General features: G+C 38.5%; 1 protein-coding gene across 1 annotated transcript in view; it reads left to right on the forward strand.

Annotated features, from left to right (window-relative positions):
- The window catches only part of YTHDC2 (YTH N6-methyladenosine RNA binding protein C2), a 56609-nt gene extending 35967 nt beyond the window's left edge, over positions 1-20642 (forward strand). Inside the window, exons 14-30 of the mRNA XM_065406383.1 lie at positions 214-310; positions 402-489; positions 580-660; positions 1319-1401; positions 2495-2600; positions 4736-4855; positions 5616-5888; positions 6394-6520; positions 7399-7604; positions 8574-8769; positions 9261-9370; positions 9970-10262; positions 11701-11878; positions 14323-14526; positions 17407-17589; positions 20314-20417; positions 20610-20642. Coding sequence (XP_065262455.1) covers positions 214-310; positions 402-489; positions 580-660; positions 1319-1401; positions 2495-2600; positions 4736-4855; positions 5616-5888; positions 6394-6520; positions 7399-7604; positions 8574-8769; positions 9261-9370; positions 9970-10262; positions 11701-11878; positions 14323-14526; positions 17407-17589; positions 20314-20394 — 2426 coding nt within the window. The 3' untranslated portion in view covers positions 20395-20417; positions 20610-20642. The remainder of the gene's footprint in view (positions 1-213; positions 311-401; positions 490-579; positions 661-1318; positions 1402-2494; positions 2601-4735; positions 4856-5615; positions 5889-6393; positions 6521-7398; positions 7605-8573; positions 8770-9260; positions 9371-9969; positions 10263-11700; positions 11879-14322; positions 14527-17406; positions 17590-20313; positions 20418-20609) is intronic.
- Positions 20643-25477: the final 4835 nt, after the last annotated feature.

A 25477-nucleotide genomic window follows, 5' to 3' on the forward strand; every position in this document is an offset into this window, starting at 1 on the left:
CACCGTACTGTGGATACAGTTTGTTTCAGAGGTATCAGTGATCGCACTTGTCTTTGTGGAATAGTAATAACTACTACACTGAAGTACTGCATGTAAATCCTTTGTGTATTTACAAATACATATTACTGGAGCATGTTTTTCTGTGATTTAAAATGAGTTTCCTATGTAACGTCTGTATCGTACTTTGACTTTTTTTTTTTTTTTTTTTTAAAGGAGCAGTTTTAATTTTTCTTCCTGGATATGATGAGATAGTTGGCTTGAGGGATCGCATTCTGTTTGATGACAAGAGGTTTGCTGATAATGCTCACAGGTAAATTCTTTAGTTTCTGTTGCTGATTTTAATGCTTCTTAACATCAAAAATATATATATTTTTTAAATTTCACTTCTATTTTGCCATTAGATATCAAGTTTTTATGCTGCATTCAAATATGCAAACATCAGATCAGAAGAAGGTGCTAAAAACTACACCTCCGGGCATTCGCAAAATAGCAAGTATCAAATTACTTTTTTCAGCTGTTCACTTTTATTTATGCTGTCTTCATTTCTACAGTTACTATAAAATAACTTTATTGTTGCAGATTCTTTCTACTAATATTGCAGAAACCAGCATCACAGTCAATGATGTTGTCTTTGTTATTGACTCTGGCAAGATGAAAGAGGTATGGTTGTGTAAACTTTGGGTTAATATTGCTGAAAGAAATAATGCAGAGAAGTGTGAAGTGGTACATATTTTAAGTAAAGATGTTAACAGTACCGGTCGGAAAACGTTATTAGCAGGATTATTACTGGCACATGTAACTGAACTTATTGACGATTCTTGAATGCAAATCTTTTGACAACTAAAATAATGTTATAAATGTTTAGTATGATTGTATTTTGCACTCAAATACCAAATTTAGGAAAATATGGTAAAAATTTACAAATGTGGCAAAGAAGAAATAAAATTTAATCAATAACAAGAGATGTTTATGCTTAGCCCTATGATAAAGCGAGGGGAAATACAACTCCCTTTCTGTGCTATACTAGGCATTATAAGTTAAAAGAACCCGATAGCCAGAACAATTACTTTGAACAGATTTTGGCTTTGACTTTAATTTTAAAAAGGTGTCTATATATTTGTAAAGGAAGAGAAGTAGGTTCTAAGTAAACACTTGGTTATAGTTAATAAGCTTTAAACATGCCCAGGTCCAATTACTGTAATTATTGTAGTTGAATTTAGTTTGATAATTTAGGTAATTATTTATGTTGCTTTGTTTAATGTACCCGAGTAAATCCATCTCTTGCTCTTGTGATATGAACTCTACCTTAATATTGTAGAAGTCCTTTGATGCGCTGAACTGTGTTACCATGCTAAAAATGGTGTGGATTTCAAAAGCCAGTGCCATCCAGAGAAAAGGCAGGTAATGTACATTTCATGTTGAATCTTATTTCACAAACATCGAACTTTGCATACATTAAACGTGGGAAGGAGGCAGACCACTGCCTTTATAATAGGAAGTATTATGATGTGAACTATCAATGAATTCCTTTCATCCAAATGCAATTAAAATAATTTAAAAACTTTGTGTCTCTATTATAATATTGGAGTTACTACTATAGGGAAAACATTGAGACTCAAATCAGGCTTGAATAACTTTAAAAGATTTCACCTAACCAGACTTTTGAATTGGGAAAATCGTTATAATATACAAGTCTGAAATAGAAATTCACTTCTCTGCTTTTTTATTCACAATTCTGAGGGTTTGTCCACACTACAGATGGAAGAATTCTTCTGTTGACCTATCACTGTCTATACCAGGTCTTAGGTCGGCTTAACTATTTTTTCTCAGGGGTGTGAATTTTTCACATCTCTGAGTGATGTAGCTAGGTTGATCTAAAGTTTTGTTGTAGACCAGGCCTTGCTGTTTGCTGGTTTTTGAAAACATTTGGGCCTTATTTTCACTTATACTACAAGCATCACTTCATGCCACTCTGGGAATGTAAAGGGGCCTTAGAGAGTGAAAATTACACTTACACCTACTTTAAAGCTTCTCTTCACTCCTAGAATCATATAGAGTTTAAGGCAGGAAGGGACCACCAGATCATCTAATCTGACCTTCTGTATATCAGACCCTCACTACTATCTAGCAACCGCACGCTGCTGCCAGAGTCATGAGAGTTGATCTTAGTATAATTGACACATCCATTTGTATTTAAATAAGGTGTTTCTTCCTGAAGAGTTTCCACCTGCTCTCTTTTGATCCTGCAATGGAGTCATAATTGTCCAGTTTGGTGATTAAATGTTTTTGTTTTGGGAAGATTAGATCATTTTCCTGGAAAATCTAAATCTGCATGTTTTAAAAAAAGTAGTATATTTATCTTTACGTTAAATGTGCTTGACAGTAGATCTCCTTTTGTGTTTTCATTATGAGCATTTTTTTTTTTTTTTTTTTTTTTACACACACTTTGTATTTGATACTCAGCTGTCTTTTAAGTAATATTTTTGTTTCTAAGGGCTGGACGCTGTCGGCCTGGAATCTGTTTCCGACTCTTCAGCAGGCTCCGATTTCAGAATATGTTGGAATTTCAGACTCCAGAACTTCTAAGAATGCCACTACAGGTGGATCTTCACTTGAAAACTATTTATTTTTTCTGTTTTACCATAAGTCTACACATTGCTTTACAAAACATATGCTGAAAAAAAGTCCCGTCTTGAATACTTATAACCTCGGTATATTATAAAGATGTAAAAATATGATATGGGATAATTGGTCAGGTTCCAATAAAGTGTAGAGGCATTATGGGAGCAGAGATAGGGGCTGGGGAGTAACATAAAACCATGGATGGGTGCTTGGTATCTGAATTGGGAAGCTGTTTAAGGCAAGTCATTCATAGGTATGAAGCGGAGGATGGGAGGAGAAAACAAGATGGGCACTTGGAGTGCCTCTGGAGAAGCACAAGTGTAGATTAAAATAAGATGAGTTCTAGGTGGATAGTTCTAGAGTTCAGTCAGTGTTTAAATTATTAATTTTTTCCCAGGGACCTTTAATTTTATATGGCTATACAAATATCAGAGATAATACAGAAAATTAGATTGCAAGATCTCAGTCTATAGTTAAAATTTGAAGTTGAGGTTCCATTTTATCATTTTACTATCATTTTCATTTTACTAAATTGATATAGCGTACAGTAACACAGCCGCTCTACTCCTGAAGCTGGACTAGTTTTGATTTAAAAGAACTGATTTAGTAATTTGTTAAAGGATATTGTCAATTTAAAAAATCACACTTTCTGAAATAGACTCATAGACTCATAGACTTTAAGGTCAGAAGGGACCAATATGGTCATCTAGTCTGACCTCCCGCATGATGCAGGCCACAAAAGCTGACCCACCCACAACAGAATCTTCCAGCCTGCGACCCCTGCCTTATGCTGCGGAGGAAGGCGAAAAACCTCCAGGGCCTCAGCCAATCTACCCTGGAGGAAAATTCCTTCCCGACCCCAAATATGGCGCTCAGCAGAACCCCGAGCATACAGGCAAGATTCTACAGCCGGACCCTCATTTTACCCGCGATGGCACGTTAATGCCTAATTGACTAAAATCACGTTATCCCTTCAAACCATTCCCTCCATAAACTTATCAAGCCTAATCTTGTTTACCTCCAGTAATCATAAATAATACTGAAGATTCCTATAAATAAGAGATGAGAACAATGTATTTCTCAGATTTTTCCAATTTATTTTGTATATTTGATAGTGCTATAAAGGAAAATACTACTGTTACTCACAAATTTGGGGGGGGGAACTCAGGGCATATGTAGTATGTGATACTCAACTCACTTTTTTGAAATCAGCTAGATTTCAGAGTGACAGTGTATTTATAGTGTGTTATTTTTACTTAAAAGAACAGACAAACTGCAAATAGCTTTAAAAGTAGCTATATATCCAATCACTTTTTATAAGTATTTTAGTATTTGTGTCATGGATAGTATAATGGATAAATGATCTGTAAAAGTGTGATACTTAAGCTAATTTTTTTCTTTAATTTAAAAAGGAAAAATATAACTTATTTTTTATTGTTCACTTCGTCCATTGTCTCTCTATATTAGTATTTACATAGTGTTCAATCTTTGATGCATACATGCAGACATCTGCATTACTACGATCTTTTAGTCTAAAGATTTCTTTAGTGGCTGTGAAAATCTTGAAATTTCTTATTTTTTGGTCTAGCCCCATTGTCAACAAACTTGTAAAGAGGCCAAACCTGAGTGTGTAATCTTACCTGTTTTGCTTGCACAATGTAGGTGCTTATGTATTGTATAGAATACTACATTAATATCTTTGATGCAGAGTTGATTTCTTGCACAGTTTGCATTCACTCCATGCCTAATGTGTGTTGTGGAAGGAAAAGATACAGTATTTTACCATTTGCTTTGTTGATTACAAATTTTCTCTTGTTAAGATTTGAATGATGTATCCTATTACATATATTTAAGGTTGCACGTAAAGTCCATATTCAGTATGGAGGGGGGAGGGATAGCTCAGTGGTTTGAGCATTGGACTGCTAACCCAGGGTTGTGAGTTCAATCCTTGAGGGGGCCATTTAGGGATTTAGTTGGGGATGGGTCCTGGACTAGATGACCTCCTGAGGTCCCTTCCAACCCTGATATTCTATGATAAGATATAAGTGTTACAAAGTATAAGAAACTGATTTTTGGAGGTTTTCTTAAATAGTTTTCCATTTTTAATTTATAGGAACTTTGTTTGCACACAAAGCTGCTAGCACCAATTAACTGTCCAATTGCAGACTTTTTGATGAAAGCCCCAGATCCTCCACCAGCCTTAATTGTGAGAAATGCTGTTCAGATGCTTAAGGTGAGTAAATGAAATAGATTTATACGTTAATATTTTGTTTGTTGCTTCTGTGCTTGGTGGCATAGATGTTAATCTAGGTGGGAGACCTACGTTCAAGACGCACGCCGTTCCCAGATAAAGCCTCCATTTAAAAATATATGGAGATATCCTATCTCCTAGAACTGGAAGGGATCCCGAAAGGTCATCGAGTCCAGCCCCTTGCCTTCACTAGCAGGACCAAGTACTGATTCTGCCCCAGATCCCTAAGTGGCCCCTTCAAGGATTGAACTCGCAACCCTGGGTTTAGCAGGCCAATGCTCAAACCACTGAGCTACCCCTCCCTCCTTTCGTAGTGGCTTAATGAAAGTCTTCTTGTTAAGTGTTTTCAGGCTTTCACTTTGTGCTGACTGGGCTAACATTATACCCTGGGTAGGGGAAGAGATTCATTTATTCTTCACCAAACTTAACCATCATTTATCCAAAGCCTTTATCCATACTATACAGGCAAGCAAGGACATAAACAAATAGTCAGCTGTAACATCTTTTTAAATTGTTCTCAGGCACTTTTTTTTTGGTCTGTGTTGCCACTACTTACTCCTAGAGATGGTAGCCTTCTTGACCTTCCTGGCTGAAGGAAGGGGGAGGAGGAATAAAAAAGTCATTACAAACTTGGGTCTGATTATGTTGCTAGTATATGGTATTTTACTAATCTTGTCACTTGGATGGTGTGTTCTTCCTGCTTTTATGCTAAACTTGCTTGCTTCTCTCTCTTTTAAATCAGACAATAGATGCCATGGATACCTGGGAAGATCTCACGGAACTTGGTTATCATCTGGCTGACTTACCTGTAGAGCCACACCTTGGTAAAATGGTGTTGTGTGCTGTTGTTTTGAAGTGCCTGGATCCTATTCTTACCATTGCTTGCACTCTTGCATATCGAGACCCTTTTGTCCTACCTACACAGGCCTCACAAAAACGTGCAGCCATGCTGTGTAGAAAACGTTTTACTGCAGGAACATTTAGTGACCATATGGCGCTTCTCAGGGCATTCCAGGTATTATTATTTCATCTACAGAAGGAGTATTGATGGCAATAGTTAGATTACGTATAAAAGTAATGGAATACTTTAAAGTTATAGCTGGACTGTAAGTCCTTTGTAAAGGATTTCAGTATTTCCTAGTAGACTTTCCCTGCATTGAACCCACTAGTAATTTTATATATGAGGAAATTTTTTAATCTATTAAGCATGATTTTGCTGACCTAATTCAACTCTAAATGTTTTCATTGATGATGTATTTCTAATTTTAAATTACACTTAATATATTACCAAAAAGTAATAATTTTAAGATGCGTTATATTGACTTGACGAAATATAAAGAGAGAATTTTGCTTGATGATAACAGAAAAAAAGTCTAAAAGGCTTAATGTCGTTAGACTTTTGTTTCTCTCTTCAATTGAAGTGCATTGCACTATACTCAAATAAAATAAAATTAAAAAATCACATGGAAGTTTTGAGTTTAAACACATTTGTAGGCATTTGAAAAAATATTTTCATGCAGGCATGGCAGAAGGCACGAAGTGATGGTTGGGAGAGAGCCTTCTGTGAGAAGAATTTTCTCTCTCAAGCTACTATGGAAATCATCATAGGAATGAGAACACAGTTGCTTGGTCAGCTCAGAGCATCAGGTAACTAATTGTTCAAAAACATCTTCTGGATTTTTTTAAATATAGATTTATTATGAAGTGAATTATTCAAATTTTAACAAGAACGAAATTCAAGGCCATCCTAACTTCTTATTTGTGTAGTACGTATTAATACAGGCACTCAGAAAGCCAAGTTTGATAATCGCATTATGCCACATAAACTGTTTAACCTGAAACGGGCGAACACACAGTGAGTTAGTCAGATTCTTAAGTCCGGTTGAGCTTTGAATGGTGCAGGTCCTAAGAAGGAGAAGATGGCTCTAAACTGGCTTTCCTCTCTTGGGCCCAACTGGCGGACTGAACTGGCTTCTGTGGTATAACTTGGAGCAACCTAAGGGTTGTTCTAAATTATTTTGGCTAAAATGGTCCAGGATCTGGTCTAATGTTTCATTAGGATTTCTATTCCATTAAATAACTTACATGTACAAGGTCTTTATTCTCAGTATTTTGTATGCAATAAAGAGCCACTTTATTTTAGTATATATCAAAGCCCACTAATTTGAAGGGTCTCAATCAAATTGTTGCATTAAATATGGAAATAATATGTATTATGTTAGCTAGTATGAAAGTTATAAGAAGCAGTGTGGAATTTCATAAAATAAAGCATAAATACATTGTTTTCACTCAAATGGAAATTTAAAAACGTATGATTTTTAAGTATCGGGGTGTATCCATAAAAACAACAAGGAGTCCGGTGGCACCTTAAAGACTAACAGATTTATTTGGGCATCTGAAGAAGTGGGTTTTTAACCCATGAAAGCTTATGCCCAAATAAATCTGTTAGTCTTTAAGGTGCCACCGGACTCCTTGTTGTTTTTATGATTTTTAAAACATCCAGTAATCTTTTTTCCTCCGTTTAGGTTTTGTTAGAGCCAGAGGTGGAGGCGATATTCGAGATGTTAACACCAATTCTGAAAATTGGGCTGTAGTGAAAGGTGCTTTAGTGGCTGGGATGTATCCAAATCTAGTGCATGTGGATAGAGAAAACCTTGTATTGACTGGCCCGAAGGAGAAGAGAGTGCGATTTCATCCTACCTCTGTTCTTAGCCAGCCTCAGTATAAAAAGGTAACCTTTCTAAACAAATAACCCACACGCAAGAACAGATTTCATTGTTTGTGAAGAGTTATAAAAATGTCTCCTCTTAGTTCTCATTCCTTTAAAAGAGTGTGTGCGTGCATGAAATTAACCACTATAGGGAAGATAAAGAAAATGCTTTTGTAAATTGTCCTGGATGGGTTGGAGTCAGCTTATGTTTTAAAAGCAGTATATGTTTAGTCATCTTCACCTGGACCAGAACCAGAATCCTCTTACCTTGGGGAATGAGACACAATTACCAAACAAAAACGTCATGGAGTTGTTTTGAAGATTTATTGGCATGTAGTGTTGACTGAGTTTGGATTGACAGTAGCAACTAGGATTTCTGCCCTGAAGCATTAACCTAAATTTTCTTTGCATTTTTTTTTTTGTTTAACTAAAGAAACTTTAATTTTTACTGTACTTTATTTTACAATTGTAAACTGTAATACAGTTTATTGGGCTGCAGATTTATTATGGCATTTTTATAAAAAAAAAAATCTCAGAGCAGTCACAGTAAATTTAGTAAAAGTCACAGGTTTGGGAGGAAATCGTTTTAAAGTCATGGCATTTAAAGAGTGTGTGGATGAGCTATGGGCAGGGGGGAAATGGGTTCTGCCCCTGGGGAATGGGCGGCCCTGCAGGTGGGGCTGGAGGGCCCTGCAGCAGCAACTCCTATCCCACAATGTTGGGCCTGGCTCCCTGATGTGGCCATTACAACCTGGTGTATGGCATCACAGTGCTGCTCAGGTTTGGCCTGGCCACTCTTCCCTCATGATGAGTGGTACTGTCACCCCGGGTGCCAGATAGTCATGGACTAATCGTAAAATCACAATATCAGTGACACTTTTATGACTGTGACAACCCTGCAACCCTAACCTTTTATTTTAAATCATTCCTGAATGTTTCGATTATCTAACAAATAAATGGTACAGGAGCCTTGTTTGTTTTTGCTAACAGATTCCTCCAGCAAATGGTCAAGCTGCAGCAATTCAAGCACTCCCCACAGACTGGCTTATGTATGATGAAATGACTAGAGCACACAGGATAGCCAACATCAGATGCTGTTCATCTGTGACGCCTGTCACTGTGTCCCTCTTCTGTGGTCCAGCTCGGTTGCCAAGTAATGCTTTACAGGAGCCCTCCTCCTTTAGAGGTACAGTGTACTTGGAATTAGAAATTTTCAAATAATATACAGTACTCTGACATATTGGAACCTCAGTGCTGCTTATACAGGAATGGTCTCATAGAAAACATCCTGGAATTTTTATGAACTATACTATTTAAAGAGTAAATAATGGAATAACAGGGGGGGAAAAATGAACGCCTTTTGTCCGGTGCATAAGGATTGGACCCTCATGGGACCTGAGGAATAAAAGCAGTATTTTCTGCTCTGATACTGAAGTAGAGGTAGATACTCCAAATTAACAAACTCGCTTGTGAGAGTTCTATAGTCATAAATTAAACAGAAAAGTTAGATTTTAACATTCACCTTAATTAGAAGTATAGGGGGGAAAAGAGAAAATGTTAAACAGAAAAGTTCAAAACTAGTGGGGGAAGAAATTTATTTTTCATATTTAAAATATAAGTACACAGTTTAATAAAAATGCTGACTTAGCTTTTATTTTTTGAATTATGTTAATTTAGTGGATGGTGTTCCTAATGATAGTAGTGATAGCGAGATAGAAGACAGAACAACTGCTAATCTGGCTGCGTTGAAGCTAGATGAATGGCTACATTTCAAACTGGATCCTGAGGTAGGTAATGTATTAACTGAATAATTCTACCCCTTTTCAAGAAGCAAATACTGTTTGCTTTCTGAATCTCTTCCCTTTACTGTGATTTTTAAAATAGTTGGGTCTTCCAGAATTTCGTTGAAAATAATTGTGCATCTTTCTTTAAAACACACACAAACATGCACCCCACCCTTAGGAGACCTAAATAGAAAGGCTTGGTTGAAATAAGCAACAAGGTTTTGTTTTGTTTTGTTTTTAGGATTCAGAGTGACTGGTCAAGACCTGGGTACAACATGTATATTGACATAAATATGCTTACTTGCCCACAACTTTTCTTTGTCTTTGCAAATTATCAGATATATTTATACAAGACTGAAGGGTTTTTTCACAACCTGCCTTCTCCTGAATTAATCAAGAACTGAAGTAATAAATGTAATGTAATCCACTTCTCCTATTGCAACAAATTAATGTCCTTATGCTGCCCTGAGATCCATTAATGATGTATGCCACATTTTGGACATTTTTTCTCTCTAGAATATTGCCTGCTTAGTATATTGAGGGGGCAGGGGGCCCTCTATCTGCAATCAGTCTTTCTTTAACAGAAGTGAAATTCATTACAGGCTGCCAGTCTGCTGCTGCAACTCAGACAGAAATGGCATAGTTTATTTCTGCGCCGCATGCGAGCACCTTCTAAACCTTGGTCTCAAGTTGATGAAGCAACTATAAGAGCAATCATAGCTGTTTTAAGTACTGAAGAGCAGTCTGCAGGCTTACAGCAACCTTCAGGAATTGGGCAAAGACCAAGACCTATGTCTTCTGAAGAACTTCCCTTAGCATCTTCTTGGAGATCAAATAGCAGTAGAAAAAGCTCAGCAGAAACAGAATTCTCTGATGACTCTTCTAATGCTGAAAAGTAAGTTGGTAGAAACCTTCCAGAGACAATGAGTGGTAGTTTTTGTAGGTGGAAAAGTGTTACCTGTATTTCTGCTTTCAGAGGCGACTACTCACAAAGTGAAAATTGGTCAGTCTGTGTGGGTCTCGCTTTCTTATTCCACCTGTGCCTACTCACCTTTCTCTCCTCCTCACACTTTTGCTATTCCATTTTAATTCTTCAGGTCCCCACTTTGTTTTCATTTATCTCTTTCTTCCACATCTACTCATAAATGGCACTATGAAAAGCCATGCCCTGTTGAGACAGGAGCAAGTTATCAAATTTACTGGCGTAATCATTTTTCTACTTTGAAGAAAATGTTACTTAATTTTATTTATGTATTTCCAAGGTACTTTGAATTCTTTCAGGTTATATTTCAGGGGGCGAAGTGGAGAAAATAGACCCATAACTATTTTTACAATAGATTCTACAAAGGTGACCAGATTGAAATCAGTCATGCCTGAACTAGATGTGAAATAAATTCTTATTGTTGTGTTGGTAGGTTTATGGCTGTGCTATAGGTTCCATTCCTGTAAAGGATTCTACAAAGACATGGATAGAAACAGATGTTTTTAATTATACCAGGGTAAATTTCAAATTTGTCATACAGTTGTTTAAACCTTGCATGGTGTATGGATCATGATGCTAGGCATAGGTCTATTGTGCAAAAACAAGCACTTTTCTTTTCAAAGGCCTTTTTAAAAATAGTTGGTCTGAGGTTTAGTGTCTATTAAATGCAAGTCTAATACTAAGAAAAATGTAAACTTTAATAATAAAACACCTAACTCTGCTGTGTGATACAACAGCTTTCATTAGGCACCTAGCAGAGCTGTACATATGGTATATTGTGATGGCATTAAAAATTGCTTCTTGCAGTGGTCTCCCACCATGCTTGTATGTGTCCATAATGTCAAGTCCCTTCAAAAGTAAAATGTTCTAACTTTACAAAAAAAATCCACCAAAATCATTTCTTAATTGTCAAATAGCATTACACTTAAATTCAGAACCAGATTGATTGAGAGGTAGGGAAGGGGGCGATCTGTTTCATACATCATTAGGAAGGAAGATCAACTGAAAGATCTTGCTGTCCTAAGAAGTGTGGGTGTGTGTGACAGAATACTATATTTTCCAAATATGTCTGTCCTCTGAGGGGACAGCTTGCTGCCAATGCACCCTCTCCAGCAAATTTGTCTCTGGAAAGAAGGAGCAGAAGCCCCATCCTCCCAAAAACAAATAATAACTGGTATTTAAAGTTAACTGAAAATTGTTTAACCTGTGTAAGTAATGTAATGCATGTAGTCATTATGCAGACTCTTGGAGCTTTACCTGAAGCTTAAAATTTTTTTTTTGCTATGATTGCTGTTTGTACCAACCATTTGTTATGTTGAACAGTTCTATATCTTCACCTATCCTCCCTCAGAGTCCTAATGAAATCTACATCTCCAGCATTTCACCCGCCACAGAAATACAAAGAAAGAGGTATTTTGCATTCTAAACGAAGTTCAGATGACAGGTCAGATCAGTCATCTGTGAAATCCACAGACAGTAGTAGTTATCCCAGCCCATGTGCCAGTCCTTCTCCTCCATCATCTGGAAAGGTAAAGTATCCTCTTATTCGTAAGTGTTAAACTATAGAATATCTGAAGTAATCTTGCTGACGTTCTTCAGAGGTAAAAAGAGCAGCCTATTATTTGTATTACAAGGGTACCTGTAGACCCTAATCGAGGATCCTGGTCCCAATGTATAAAGTGCTATACAAATGTAAAGGAGTTCATGCCCCTAAGCGCTTACACTCTACAATAATACCCTTAGTACTATAGTTTGAACACAACAAAATTCATTATCAGAGGAATTCATCATAGAATGATGAATTAGAGCAAATTGGAAAGCTTTTGGCATGCAGCATACAGGGCATGTTGCTACATGTGTGCAAGAATATGTATCTTCCTTATTTACATGAATACATTACTACTGAATTAAATTCACCTTGCTTTATCCTAATGGTTTTAGAGTAATGTACGAAAATCATTAAATGCCATGTGCTTAATTATTTAGCAATCAGATTATCAAATTAATTAGTAGCATGACCCAATAGGCCTTTTCATCTCTCTAATGTAAAAAGGTCCCTTTAATGGGAAAATTTTGGTGCAGCCTTACTATGGAGGTATACTAGCATGCATCCATAATCTGCCTTGGTAGTAAATTGTCTGAATCTGAGATTACCTTTAGGTACCAAGCATACATAGAAGGGCAGGGAGCTAAAAAGCGATGTCTAATCACTCAAATTGGGATGATGGGTATAATATCCCCAGACTAATATAGTGCTTGCCACAATTTGAAAGCCATATAATACATTAGGAGAATTCAACTACCTTTTTCGTAAGGAATAATCTTGCATTCTAGTTCACAGCTGAGCATTAACATTTTTGGACTGTAAATTGATCAGCAATTGTACAACTGTACATCTTAACTGAAATTTTCTTTTGCTACATTGAATACCTCTTACTCATTCTTCCCTTTTCTTTGGGTCTCTTCCATTTTGTCTTCCTTCATGTTCTTCTCCCTTTTTTGTGGCTTACTGTTATAGGAGATAGAGCTTTCCACCTACAATTACTCTATCTGTTTAATGTATCTGAAAAATGCAAACTTCTTAACTACAAAAATTTTCCTAAATCAGAATTTAGCCACTATTTCATAAGTCCACTCAAACCTTTTGTTTGTTAGGTGAAAATATTTTTTCATACTTTTTCTAAAAATATAGAAAAGTTATCAGATTGCCATGATTGCCAATAAAGTTGGTGTGCAGTTTCTTAATAGACTGAGATTTAGCACCTGGACTTCTCCTGCTATTGTGGCTTTTGTTTGAGAGTCTGTTCCCCACCACTTCCTTTAATAGTGTGCATCAAGGCCACACTCTGATTCTCATTTGAATTTTGTGGCACTTGCATTATGTCTTGTCGCTTCATTGTGATAGCTATGTGCAACAAGAAGAAATATTTCAGTGGACTGGTTGAGTTCAGTTCCCCTCACATACGCAGGGAGTATGCCTTCAGTCACCGTCTCTTTCCCTTTCTCACAGTATTTCCATAGATACTGATCCAATCTGCTGCTTGCATTTCAATAAATAGGTTAGTGCAGGAGGCTGGTATGTCTGGATCTGCTCTGTTTGCTCCTTTTTTATAGCAATCTGTCTACCCTCCTCCCTACTCCCCAATGCTTCTTCTGTCTCTAACAGGTTTAATTGATTCCTTAGTTAATTCTTTGACTCTTGATTTCTGGGAGGTTTATTTTGTTTTGTCCTAACCCTAAAATACGGAGGGGGGTGGGGAATTTTCATTTCCTGGATGCGAGAAGGACATTAATAATTTACCTTAATCCTATCATAGACTGTAGCCTGTCTGATCATCTGCTTTACCAAAAGGGCTGTCAACTTCTAATTGCTGTAGAGTGCTTAGGGCTATCCTTCTATGAACTGTTATCCTAGTTATGTTGTTCCCTAAGTTAACAGCTTTGGAAGATATGCCAAAAATTAATTTGTTCATCTCAAATGGGATGTTTAGCTATTACCATTTTCTTCCTCTCCTTGTTATTTTGGATAATGTTACTCATTTCTCATAATCTGTGTTGGTGGCAATTGATCTGCAAAAATGGGAATTTCTTACATGGCAGTGCCTGTCTGCAGACTTGTACCAACACCTGTCCTTCAGTTGCCATTAGTCAGATAGGTAGTTTCAGTTGGCATTTCTTGTCATTTGCTTGTTAAAATTGAAAGTTAATGAAGTACCACTTGAAATTTCTGCTTTGGAGGCTGTCAACTGGAGCAGAGTCTGTGGATGAAGGAGTTACAGGTGTTACTCGTGCTTGGTGGCCTCCTTGATTTTTACATGATGGGGAAACAAACCTATCCTGTTTTCACTGGTGGTGTAAGAAATTCCTCTTTCTGCAAGACTGTAGTTCTTCTAGAACTTAGTGAAAAGATGGCTAAGCAAAGGATTTTTGCTTTGTTCAAATACTAGAAATGCAATTTGCTTCATTTTTGCAGGGATCCAAGTCTCCTTCACCCAGACCAAATATGCCAATTCGGTACTTCATTATGAAGAGCAGCAACTTGAGAAACCTTGATATTTCTCAACAAAAAGGTATCTGGTCTACAACTCCAAGTAATGAGAGAAAACTAAATAGAGCCTTTTGGGAAAGCAGCATGGTTTACTTGGTATTTTCAGTTCAAGGATCAGGACATTTTCAGGTGAGTCTTAAATTAGCATTTAAAATTAGGTCAGTCTGGTGGTCTCATAGCAGTGCAACAAATTACCACGCATAGAATGGGAGTTTTGCTTATGATTTTAAATCTTTACAGCTGTTTTAAGAAGTAGTGATGGAGAAAGAACATTTCATATCCCTCTGGGGTCTCCCCTAACTAACACAGGAAAGTCATTGAAAAGCCGAGTAGCTCTGGATGCAGTTCAGTCTTAGAATGATGTTTGTGTCCTCCATGAGTTCTCTGGAATTAAAAACAAAGGGGGAAAATAATTAAGGGTATCCTCATTCTTTTCTTTTTCTCTGACTGCTAAAAATATATGTAATAAATGTACATTTGTGATCTTATTATGGCAACAAGCAACAGAGGGTCCTGTGGCACCTTTAAGACTAACAGAAGTATTGGGAGCATAAGCTTTCGTGGGTAAGAACCTCACTTCTTCAGATGCAAGTAATGGAAATCTCCAGAGGCAGGTATAAATCAGTGTGGAGATAACGAGGTTAGTTCAATCAGGGAGGGTGAGGTGCTCTGCTAGCAGTAGAGGTGTGAACACCAAGGGAGGAGAAACTGCTTCTGTAGTTGGATAGCCATTCACAGTCTTTGTTTAATCCTGATCTGATGGTGTCAAATTTGCAAATGAACTGGAGCTCAGCAGTTTCTCTTTGGAGTCTGGTCCTGAAGTTTTTTTGCTGTAAGATGGCTACCTTAACATCTGCTATTGTGTGGCCAGGGAGGTTAAAGTGTTCTCCTACAGGTTTTTGTATATTGCCATTCCTGATATCTGACTTGTGTCCATTTATCCTCTTGCGTAGTGACTGTCCAGTTTGGCCAATGTACATAGCAGAGGGGCATTGCTGGCACATGATGGCATATATAACATTGGTGGACGTGCAGGTGAATGAGCCGGTGATGTTGTAGCTGATCTGGTTAGGTCCTGTGATAGTGCTGCTGGTGTAGATATGTGGGCAGAGTTGGCATCGAGGTTTGTTGCATGGGTTGGTTCCTGAGTTAGAGTTGTTATGGTGAGAAACTGCTGAGCTCCAGTTCATTTGCAAATTTGACACCATCAGATCAGGATTAAACAAAGACTGTGAATGGCTATCCAACTACAGAAGCAGTTTCTCCTCCCTTGGTGTTCACACCTCTACTGCTAGCAGAGCACCTCACCCTCCCTGATTGAACTAACCTCGTTATCTCCACACTGATTTATACCTGCCTCTGGAGATTTCCATTACTTGCATCTGAAGAAGTGAGGTTCTTACCCACGAAAGCTTATGCTCCCAATACTTCTGTTAGTCTTAAAGGTGCCACAGGACCCTCTGTTGCTTTTTACAGATTCAGACTAACACGGCTACCCCTCTGATACTATTATGGCAACTTCCTCTAACAGTCATGGGGCTCCCTAGACTGGGAGAGATGCCAATACACAGACCGCTCCCACCAAATATTTGTCCTAGATACATAGATCTTAAGGCCAGACGGTAGGACCATTATGATCATCTAGTCTGGTCTCCGACATAACACGGGCCATATAATTTCACCAAGTAACTTCTGCATGAAGCCCACAACTTCTGGTTGAGCTAGAACCTGTCTTCCTAAAATACTTCCAACTGTGTTTTAAAGACTTCACGTGATGGTGAATCCACCACATCTCTAGTTGTTCCAGTGATTAATTAACATGGATCTTAAAAGCTTGTCCCTTATTTCTAGTCTGAATTTGTCTAGCTTCACCTTCTAGCTATTGGATCTTGTTATGTCTTTGCTAGATTAGAGCCTCTTGTGGTCAGAAATCTCCGCAATCAGATACTTGTGGACCATGATCAAGTAACATTTTAATCTTCTCTTGGATAAACTATATAGATTGAGCTTCTTGGTCGGGACTGTGTTTTGTTTGTAAATTACAAATGTAATTAGGTCGTGATCGCTTGCACCTAGACAACTGATTTTTTTTTAGTTCAGTGATCAGATGTTCTAGACATAAATATAAATCGACTAGAAAATTAAAATATTATTGCCATATACCTTATTGCTTTACTATACTTTTGACTTTGTTTGCATTTCAATATACAAGATAATAAAATAATTTTAGTCAGTATTTTTCTTGTTTAAATTATCAAGATCTTGGGGGGGGGAATACCGCATCAGTGTTAGACTCCCTGTTTAATATATTACATCAGGCATTTAGGTGAAAAAACTGACGCCAAGTTGCAAATAGTTTCAGTTGTCACCATTGAAATTTTCAAGGTGGATTACAAAAACTAGTTTCTGCTGAACAAATATTCCTTCTAATCTTAAATTTGCTGTTTTGCATGTTTTGGCCTAATTACATTCCAGTACATGGAACAGATTTTTGTTGTTAGATTTTTTTTTTTATATTTTTGAAGATCATTAAATACTTTTCATATATCTATACATCTTGTTGATTATTTCTGTCTTTGAATAAAGAAAGAAAAATAGTGCTGGATGAGGTGTTTAAGTACGTTGAGTTGTTGTTCAGCTTCATTAAATATGAAAATTCTAATACCCCAGTATACAAATCAACGATTCCGATCCAAAAATCCCACTCATATGCACCAAGGGACATGAATTGCATATGGAAAAATTTGATTCCTCTACTTAACTATTCTATACCTCTGTTTTCTCAACTGGAAAAGGAGTAAAATATACTTGTGTGCCTCATGGAGGTGAGGTGAAGGATTCATGTTTGAGTGAAGTAGTTTGTACCTTTAATCCAAGAATGTCAATGTAAATACAAATGATTATTTTATTCCAAGATGGAAGGCTATTATTTGATTATATACAATCTGATTAGCTTTGTCTTTCAATTAAATATATGTTGTTTCCCTTTTATTTTATATTTTCCCACAGGGTTTTGCTAGAATGTCTTCAGAGATAGGACGTGAGAAAAGTCAGGACTGGGGCTCTACAGGCTTGGGAGGAGTGTTTAAGGTGGAGTGGATCCGGAAAGAAAGTCTTCCCTTTCAGTTTGCACACCACTTACTCAACCCTTGGAATGATAATAAGAAAGTACAAATAAGCAGAGATGGCCAGGTAGCATTTATTCTCATTTGAAATATGTTTACACTGCTCAGTATTGAATATACGGTGTATTTAAAAGGATATTACTGGGGTGGTTTTTGTGGTTTCATTACTCTCCATTTTATATAATCATCTTAATGCATGGTTTTTTTCTTTTATGATTCTGCCCACGCTTACCTTTCCTATCTGGTAAACTTCAATTCAGGTTATTGGCACACTGGGTTGTGTTACCACTTACTTACTAAAGGCTTTGCTGTAGGGTTTGCTAGGTAAGAAGGAGGAGCCTCTCTTCAAAAGACGTTTGAAATCTTCAATATAGAGCAGAAGACGTGGTATTGCAGAAGCAATACTAATTTATCATTCCCAATGTGTTTAACCCATGTATTTAAAAACTGTAGAGAACACTATCTCACAATAAATTATACATGCTGTAAAGCCTCTGTTTTTTTTTGTTAAAAGAAATGTCTCTAAACCAATCAAGTCAGAGTATCTTCTTGCATGAATTGGAATATAAATGTACTTTTTACTAGGTATGAAAGGGAAGGAAATCCTAGAATATAGGTCTTTTGAACACTTTCTGCTACATGCTTGACTGTAATATTTTAAACGATAATGTCAAAAAGGAAATGGCAGGTAGTTTGATTACTTCATGAACTGTGGGAATGGACTTGGAGAGGATTTTTAGCACATCTGATTTTGTTAGAAATTGACTAGCTGTGATTTTATCTAGATATATAGTACATTAAAATTGTCATCTAATGCTGCCCTCCGAAAGCCTGTAAATGTGCCAGTTGTATCTACATGGCAATTTACTTAAAAAAAAAATTTAGGTCCTTATGCTCTAGAAACTCATCTGTCCTAAAGAGATAATGGTTTTGTGTTACTCATCCACATTCTATTGCTAAGATGGTAGTCAGAAATCCTCTGGAATTACTCCTTCTCCTGCACTGTTTTGCCTTGCCTTTATGTGCTGCTTGGTTGAAGCTTGTTCTGAATTTGGGTTGTTTGTTTTTATACAGAGTAAATAAGCTCATAAAATCCAGCCAGCTTTTAGTTTAATTTGAAAACAACACAGTAGGTTTGCCCATGTCCAAGAGAACCTCAGTTAATTGGAAACTAACTTGCTTTTCACAGTGTTTAAGAGGACCACAACTTGAGATGCATTTCCAGCCATACTCAGATTTGTCAGCAATGATGGTTAAAGTCCCTCTCACCCAAAGAAGATTCAAAGCTGAGACCTTGAGTTTTTTGTATAGTTTTAGGAGACTGTATCACTATCTTGAGGGATAGTTAGTGGGTGGGGTTTGAGTCTCTCTGTCCCCAATTCTCCAGACTGAGGCCACAAGCAACTAGAGGTATCAAACACATGTAGTCTGCTGGGGACCATTGCACCAGCCAGAGTGACCGTAGTTGATGGTGTTGCCCCAGACATCATGTAGTGAAGTTCCCAAATCTGGCTCAATCCTGCGAATCCATGTATATCTGGGATGGCCCCATGGGCAGTATCAAGGCATGCACCCCTTCACGAGTTGATGGAGGATTTGAGAGCATAGTGTGCTAGGGTGTTTTTTGTCCATCCTGACAATGTGGCCAAAAAGCATGCAATGCTGCTTTTGAATATAATGAGCAATTGAAGGAAAGCCAGATCTTTGCAAGTCTGTCACATTTTGATGCGAAGTGAAACCACTTTATGCTCAGGTTTTTACAGCACATATGGGATGCTTCTAGGGTCTGCATAGCAATACAGGCAGTACACGGGTTTGAGAGATCCTGAACTTGGTCTAAGCCCAAAGATGTTTTTGTGTCCGTAAGCGCAACATGGACTTGAGATAACTTGTGGAGAATTCCCCCTATGCAGGGAAACTCGCCACTGACCGAAAACTTGTGGAGGCAACTTTGCTACCTCCTGTGCCCAGCTACCCCCAGTCACCTAGTTCTGAGGGTGAATTATGTCAGCGGGATGGGATGGGAGGGGAAGGAGTGTGGCAGAATGGAGCTCTACTGTGCCCAATCCTCTACAAATCCTTATGCCAATGTCCTAAGTTAGGGTTGCTTCTGTGCAACCCTGAGTCGCACTGGAGGTTGGTAGCACAAATTAGTGAACTGTAACCAATTCCTTATGCTTCACTCTCCATTCATCTGAACCGTTCTTGAACGGAGTGGAGCATAAGGACTCCAACTCTTTACATCTGTGTTCTTTTTTTTTTTTTTTTTAGTTGTGCTTAGAGTGTTCTTTTGTATACCCTAATGTTGTGTGAGAGTGTTAGAGTTCTATAGCAGGTCTACCAGGAAAGAGCCCTGACCACTATTCTAGGAAAAGTCATGGAGGAAACGTATAAACAGTCTGAATCCAGTTTTATCTCAAAATTCTGAGAATACAGCCAGATGGACACTTTACCATTTTACCTTTTGCTTTTTTGGCTGAGCCAGGCTAGGTTGTATTCTCAACTTTTCTATTGTACTATAAAGGTTCTTATATCACACTTATCACCATAGTATTTGAGTATCTAATGTGATGATTTCTGTAATATATTTGTTGAACACCTGTATCTGATTGTACTTAGTATGTATTAATAGCAAATGGGATTCACTCTTTCAAACAAAACAAAAAGCAAACACTGCTAATTTTCGTCTTTACCTCCATTCCTGTAATTGGCTTCTTTGTGTTGTGGTCATCCGTAACATGCCTCTTAACTTAAATGACACATTTAATGCTTTCTTTCTTCTGGTCTGCAGGAATTGGAACCACAGGTTGGAGAACAGTTGCTACAGCTTTGGGATCGTATTCCTTTAGGAGAGAAAAACACAACTGATTGACAGTATACAGTAACACACTTGAGGTATTATACTGACATGTAAAGTCATATTTTTCTTGTGGTAGATCATCAGTAAACTTTTCCTGGTCTTTATACTATATGTTTTTGCCAGTTTTGATGGTAACTATCAGAGAAAAAAGCTGCTGCTTAATTTTGTTGGAGAAAGGATAGATTATTTTAATTTTCTTAATCTTTTTTTCTCCTTTAATTTTACAGTTCTGGCTGCTGAGACACATCTGTTGTATAACCACTAGAACCAGCACTGCTCAGCACCTACACAAATAGAAGAGGGAAAAGCCATGTAGTGAAATGGGCTGTTGGAATTGATACCGTTTCTCTAAAGTTAGCATCATAAAAATAAAACGGAGCAGGTTTTCAGTAAGCTCATAGTAATAAGTGTGATAACAGCATTTTGCTATTGTGGTTTTGACTGAATGAAAAATGATGTATGTTTTATTTGTGTGATGTTCAGTGTGCAATTTATGTCTAAACAATTTTAAAACTTTAAATGTTAAGTTTACAACAATGGAGCAGGCTGAAGTTGCTGGTGGGTTTTAAATAGTACAGTAGGCAGTTAAATAGACCCTTTCCTTTCAGAACAGCCCAATGCAGCAGAAGGTTTGGGAGCAACTAGTGTAATATTAATTAGACTTAGAATTTCACATTTTATTGTTTAGTTCTTGAGAACAGTATTTTCCAGATGTAGTTGTTGAAGATTTCTCAACTTAGATGCTCAAGGCTACTTTTATTATTGGGGTAGAGCAGGATATATGCTGACAACTGATGGGGCAGACGGTGCACCTCCTAGCTAAATAAAAATTGCATTTAAATTTGCTGCATGAATGGAAAGAGAAGGAAGGTTCTCCCTTGCCTGAAGGTTGTTCCAGAGCAAGTTTCCAGTCCCCACTATCTTTTTAATCTGTGTACCCCATAATTCCCTCTTCATAAAATGGATTCTTCCCTCATTGCTACTTATTTCTCATCTGTACAGCAATAAGAAAAAGTCAATAAGCTTTTTCAAAGGCTGAAGCCAAAGGCAAAAACCTTGGGTTCTAGCAAGTAGCAGCTTTTGTTGAAGACCTAATTTTCTAATTGCTCTCTTCTCTGACCTGCACATATGCTTTTGTATTGTGGTACATGTACATAGGGACCCATACTGTGTTACTTGACTTTTGAGGATATACATGAAGTTCCTGCACTGCTTTGATGGGGAAGATGGAAGGCTAGCAATTCAGCGATATCTTTCACTGAACTTTAAGTAGAATAGATAGCATACTTTCCCTTTTAACACTCATTATTGTTTAGGGAAGATATGTAATCTTTGGAAAGGACTGGAGTTCTATACTTTAAAACACTCACGAGAGAAAAAAAATCATGAGTGGCTTTAACAGCAGTGAAAAGAGAGTATAAGAAAACCCTTCTGTTTTTATCTGTGGGAACATTGATACATTACATCAACTAAGATATTCTGGATGCCTACTGACTTCTACATGGATTTTTATTCTTTAACTTAAATTTTTTGTGTGTAGATTTGACACACTTGGTTTGAGATCACCTGCAATTAGATTCTACTGTACATCATTGTAATTACGTTTTTCCTTGTTAAATTTTACTAACAATGACCTTAGTTTCATATTATGCATTTAACTGTTTAGTGTTTTGAAATTAGAAATAAGGAATTTCTGGAATAAAGTTGTTTCAGTTTTAGCTTTGTGATGTCTTCAAATCATTAGTCCTCGTGTATATAGAGTAGATGATCTTAGTAAAAATACTATTTGACCAAATTCAATGTAAATACTACAGTGAGAGGAAAAACACATTTTAAAAATGCAGTATATTGTACAGAAAGTAAAACTAATTTAGTAAATGTATTGAATCCTTCTTAGTTAGGTGTGGGAGAAGTTGAGTGAATTATGAACTGATGTTTTAAAGCACAGTGTAAAATATTTTGAATCAGGAATGGGTAGTAATTTCCAGAATGACCACACTTCCTGCAGTTGTCTACATCTTTGATCTTAATTTATGGGACAATGCTGCAAATGGAGTTTAGAGTCCGCTTTGGACATCAGGATGAGTTTTCCATTGGTTTTTTGAGCATGCCATCTCTGCTAATCCCTACAAAACCAGGGAATTCAGTGCTGATAGAGAAAGGACACTGGAAGCTAAATTCTATTTATCTTGTAATTTACTAGAAATTCTGCCTCTAGTGAGAAGACAATTTACTGGTCCAGTGGTCTTGCTTTTATTGTTTTCTGGATGTATTTTTTTTTTCATTTTTCCATGGAAGTAGCAAGACCTTTTCCTTTCTTCTTGTCTCTTTATGGATATTAGTTCTGGGCATTCACTGTTTGTGTCTCAGAAGGAAAACTGAACTCCAGCCTCAGGCAGGACAAAATCAAAAATGAGTAATGGCTTGAGTACCAAGATCATAGGTAAATAGGGGTTGTGCCATAAATAAGCTATGAGTATAGGTATGGGAGGGTCTTGAGCAACCTGATGGGTACTACAATAGCTGTTGTGACATGAGAATGCAAAGGAGTTAAAACCTCTAATTCATACATCTGTAAGGTCAGTGTTACAGTATATCTGTAATAATAATAAAATGCTTTCCAATGGTTTATAAGGCCACTTTAACATGAGATATAGAAAATCAAGTAATAATGAACAGTTAGATTTGTTAATGCTCAACCTGAGGGTTTTTGACATGCAGCAAAAGTAATTGTGGTATGGTCTGTGGAGGGGATGGTAAATAGCTCTGCAATAAATAACAATACAAGTTGATACAGGCAAAAACTTCCAGCAGAGTCCTCTACTAGATCCAAGTGTCTTCAGTCTTTACCACTGAAGAAGCTAAGTTATTGAGATGGAATTTTGGAAGACTGAACATTGTGATTTGTGGTGTTCTCCTTTTGCTGTTCAAAGTCACTTGCAGGCATTTGTGTATTTCTAAATAAAAATACAGGAGGAAGGTTTATTAATCCTGACTGTCAATCATTTTCTCACCTAAATTAGATAACTACTCTTTCAAGTCAAAGTAATCTAGTTTGATAGCACAAATATTTAAATATAGGATGTTAAATTGCATGATGGCAATTAGTTTCCAATACATTCACACAAACAATTCTTGATATTTAGACAAGGGGCCTGAATTTTAGCCCGACCTTTGCTTAGACTCCTCCATAAGACTCACTTTGGGATCTAAAGGCTTGTCTACATTAGAAGGTTCCACTGGTGGAACTGTCCTATTGGTGGGAAGTGCCTTGCCTCTATACCCAAATTCTCTTATTGATGGATCTCTGCACATTTGTCCATTTTAAGTTACCCTAGGGAGTTCATTGATGTAGTGCCAGCCTGGACACTCCCCCTCCCGCCCCTCCTTACCCCCACATCTAAGGTAACTGAATTGCTGCAAACAATCTTCTGCAACATGGGATAGTAGCAGGAAGTGGTCTGTCTGGTCATCTTTGTATATTCTGCTGCTTTGGGGTCATGTCAGCTGTATATCAACCACCTCCTCAGATCCTACTGGCAGGGCCGGCTCCCGGAGCCCCGGGGGGAGGGCGGTGAGCCCCGGCTGGGGCTCCGCTCTTCCCGGCAGCCAGAGCGCCGGCGGGAGGGCGGAGTGCCCGGCCAGGACTCCGCTCTCCCCGGCGGCCAGAGCGCTGGGGGGAGGGCAGCGAGCCCGGCCGTGGCCCCGCTCTCCCCGGCGGCCGGAGCGCCGCGCCGCCCCCCTCCAGGTGCCGCCCCAAGCACAAGCTTGGTGGGCTGGTGCCTGGAGCCGGCCCTGCCTACTGGCTCAAACATGAGCACTAGAGGCATTTTTGGGGGGAGCATTCTACTTTTCGGAGCCTGTGTACTGATGTTTTTGATCACTAAACCTTTTCATAGATCCAGGAAGATATGCAAAGTAATCTTCATTGCTTTGTGGGGCAAGAACCACATCTTGTTCCAGATGCTGATGTGAAGCAGGGGCTTCAGCCCAGATCTCCCTCCTCCCAGGTGTTCTAATGTTTATAAAATATTTAAATATTAATTGGAGTAGAGACTGGAACCTTGGTCTCCTAGGAGACCGTCCTAACTGCTGGTCTGTAGTCATTCTTTCTCTGGCCTAATGCTTATTTAAGTATTTTATGCAAAGTGAAACAGCCTGAACAAGAAAGATTGAGACCCACCCCAGAATACCCTATAGCTCAGTGGTTAGGACACTTGCCTGGGAGAAGGGAGACCTGGGTTCAAGAACCTTCTCTACAACAGACAGTGTGGGGATTTGAGCCTGGGTCTCCTATGTGCTGGGTGAGTGCACTAACCACTGAACTATTGGATATAAAGGGGCACCACCACCTCAGTGTTTTGCAAGAAAGGACTGTTCATGGTAAATCTGAAGCAGAGGTAGGTGCTTCCTGTTAGGCACCTAATTCCCTTTGGTGGTGGGGTTTAAGCCCTGTTCCTCTCCTCAGCATTCTTTACTGGCTAACTTAGGCAGCCCCCTGCTCAGCTTGGTGGCTTCTTTGAATGGCATCTAGGGTGCTTAATCTTCCCATGCATTATATAGGGACCCTGCATGCCTAACTTGGGGCTGAGGATTCCACTTGGTGGAAGGGTACCTAAAAATTAAGTGTTGCAACATTGAATCGAAGTCCCCTTTGTGGCTTCGGGGGGCGGGGGCTTCGGGCGGCACGGCGCTTGGAGGGGGGGCGGTGCTTTGGGCGGTGCTTGGGGGGCAGGGCTTTGGGCGGCGCTTGGGGGGCAGGGCTTCGGGCGGGGTCTTTGGGGGGCGGGGGCTGGCGCGGTGCGGCGCTCAGAGAGGGCGTGGGCTTCGGGTGGCGTGGTGCTGGGGGGGCGGGGATTTTGGCGGCGCTCGCGGGGGGGGTGTACGGGGGGGCGGCGCTCTTTTTTGCCTGGGGCTGCAAAAAAGTTAGAGCCGGCCCTGCTTCTCCTTCATTGCTGCTCTACCACCTCCACTGTTTCCCCTCCTCACTAGTGGCAGATGGACCACTCACCAGCTGTGTGGATTGTGCACAATGAGTTACAGATGTGTACTGGAAATACATTCTTAAAACATGTTTTTGGAGACAGAGCATGAA

The sequence above is a fragment of the Emys orbicularis genome, chromosome 6, assembly GCF_028017835.1.
Source record: "Emys orbicularis isolate rEmyOrb1 chromosome 6, rEmyOrb1.hap1, whole genome shotgun sequence".
NCBI classification, from domain to species: domain Eukaryota; kingdom Metazoa; phylum Chordata; order Testudines; family Emydidae; genus Emys; species Emys orbicularis.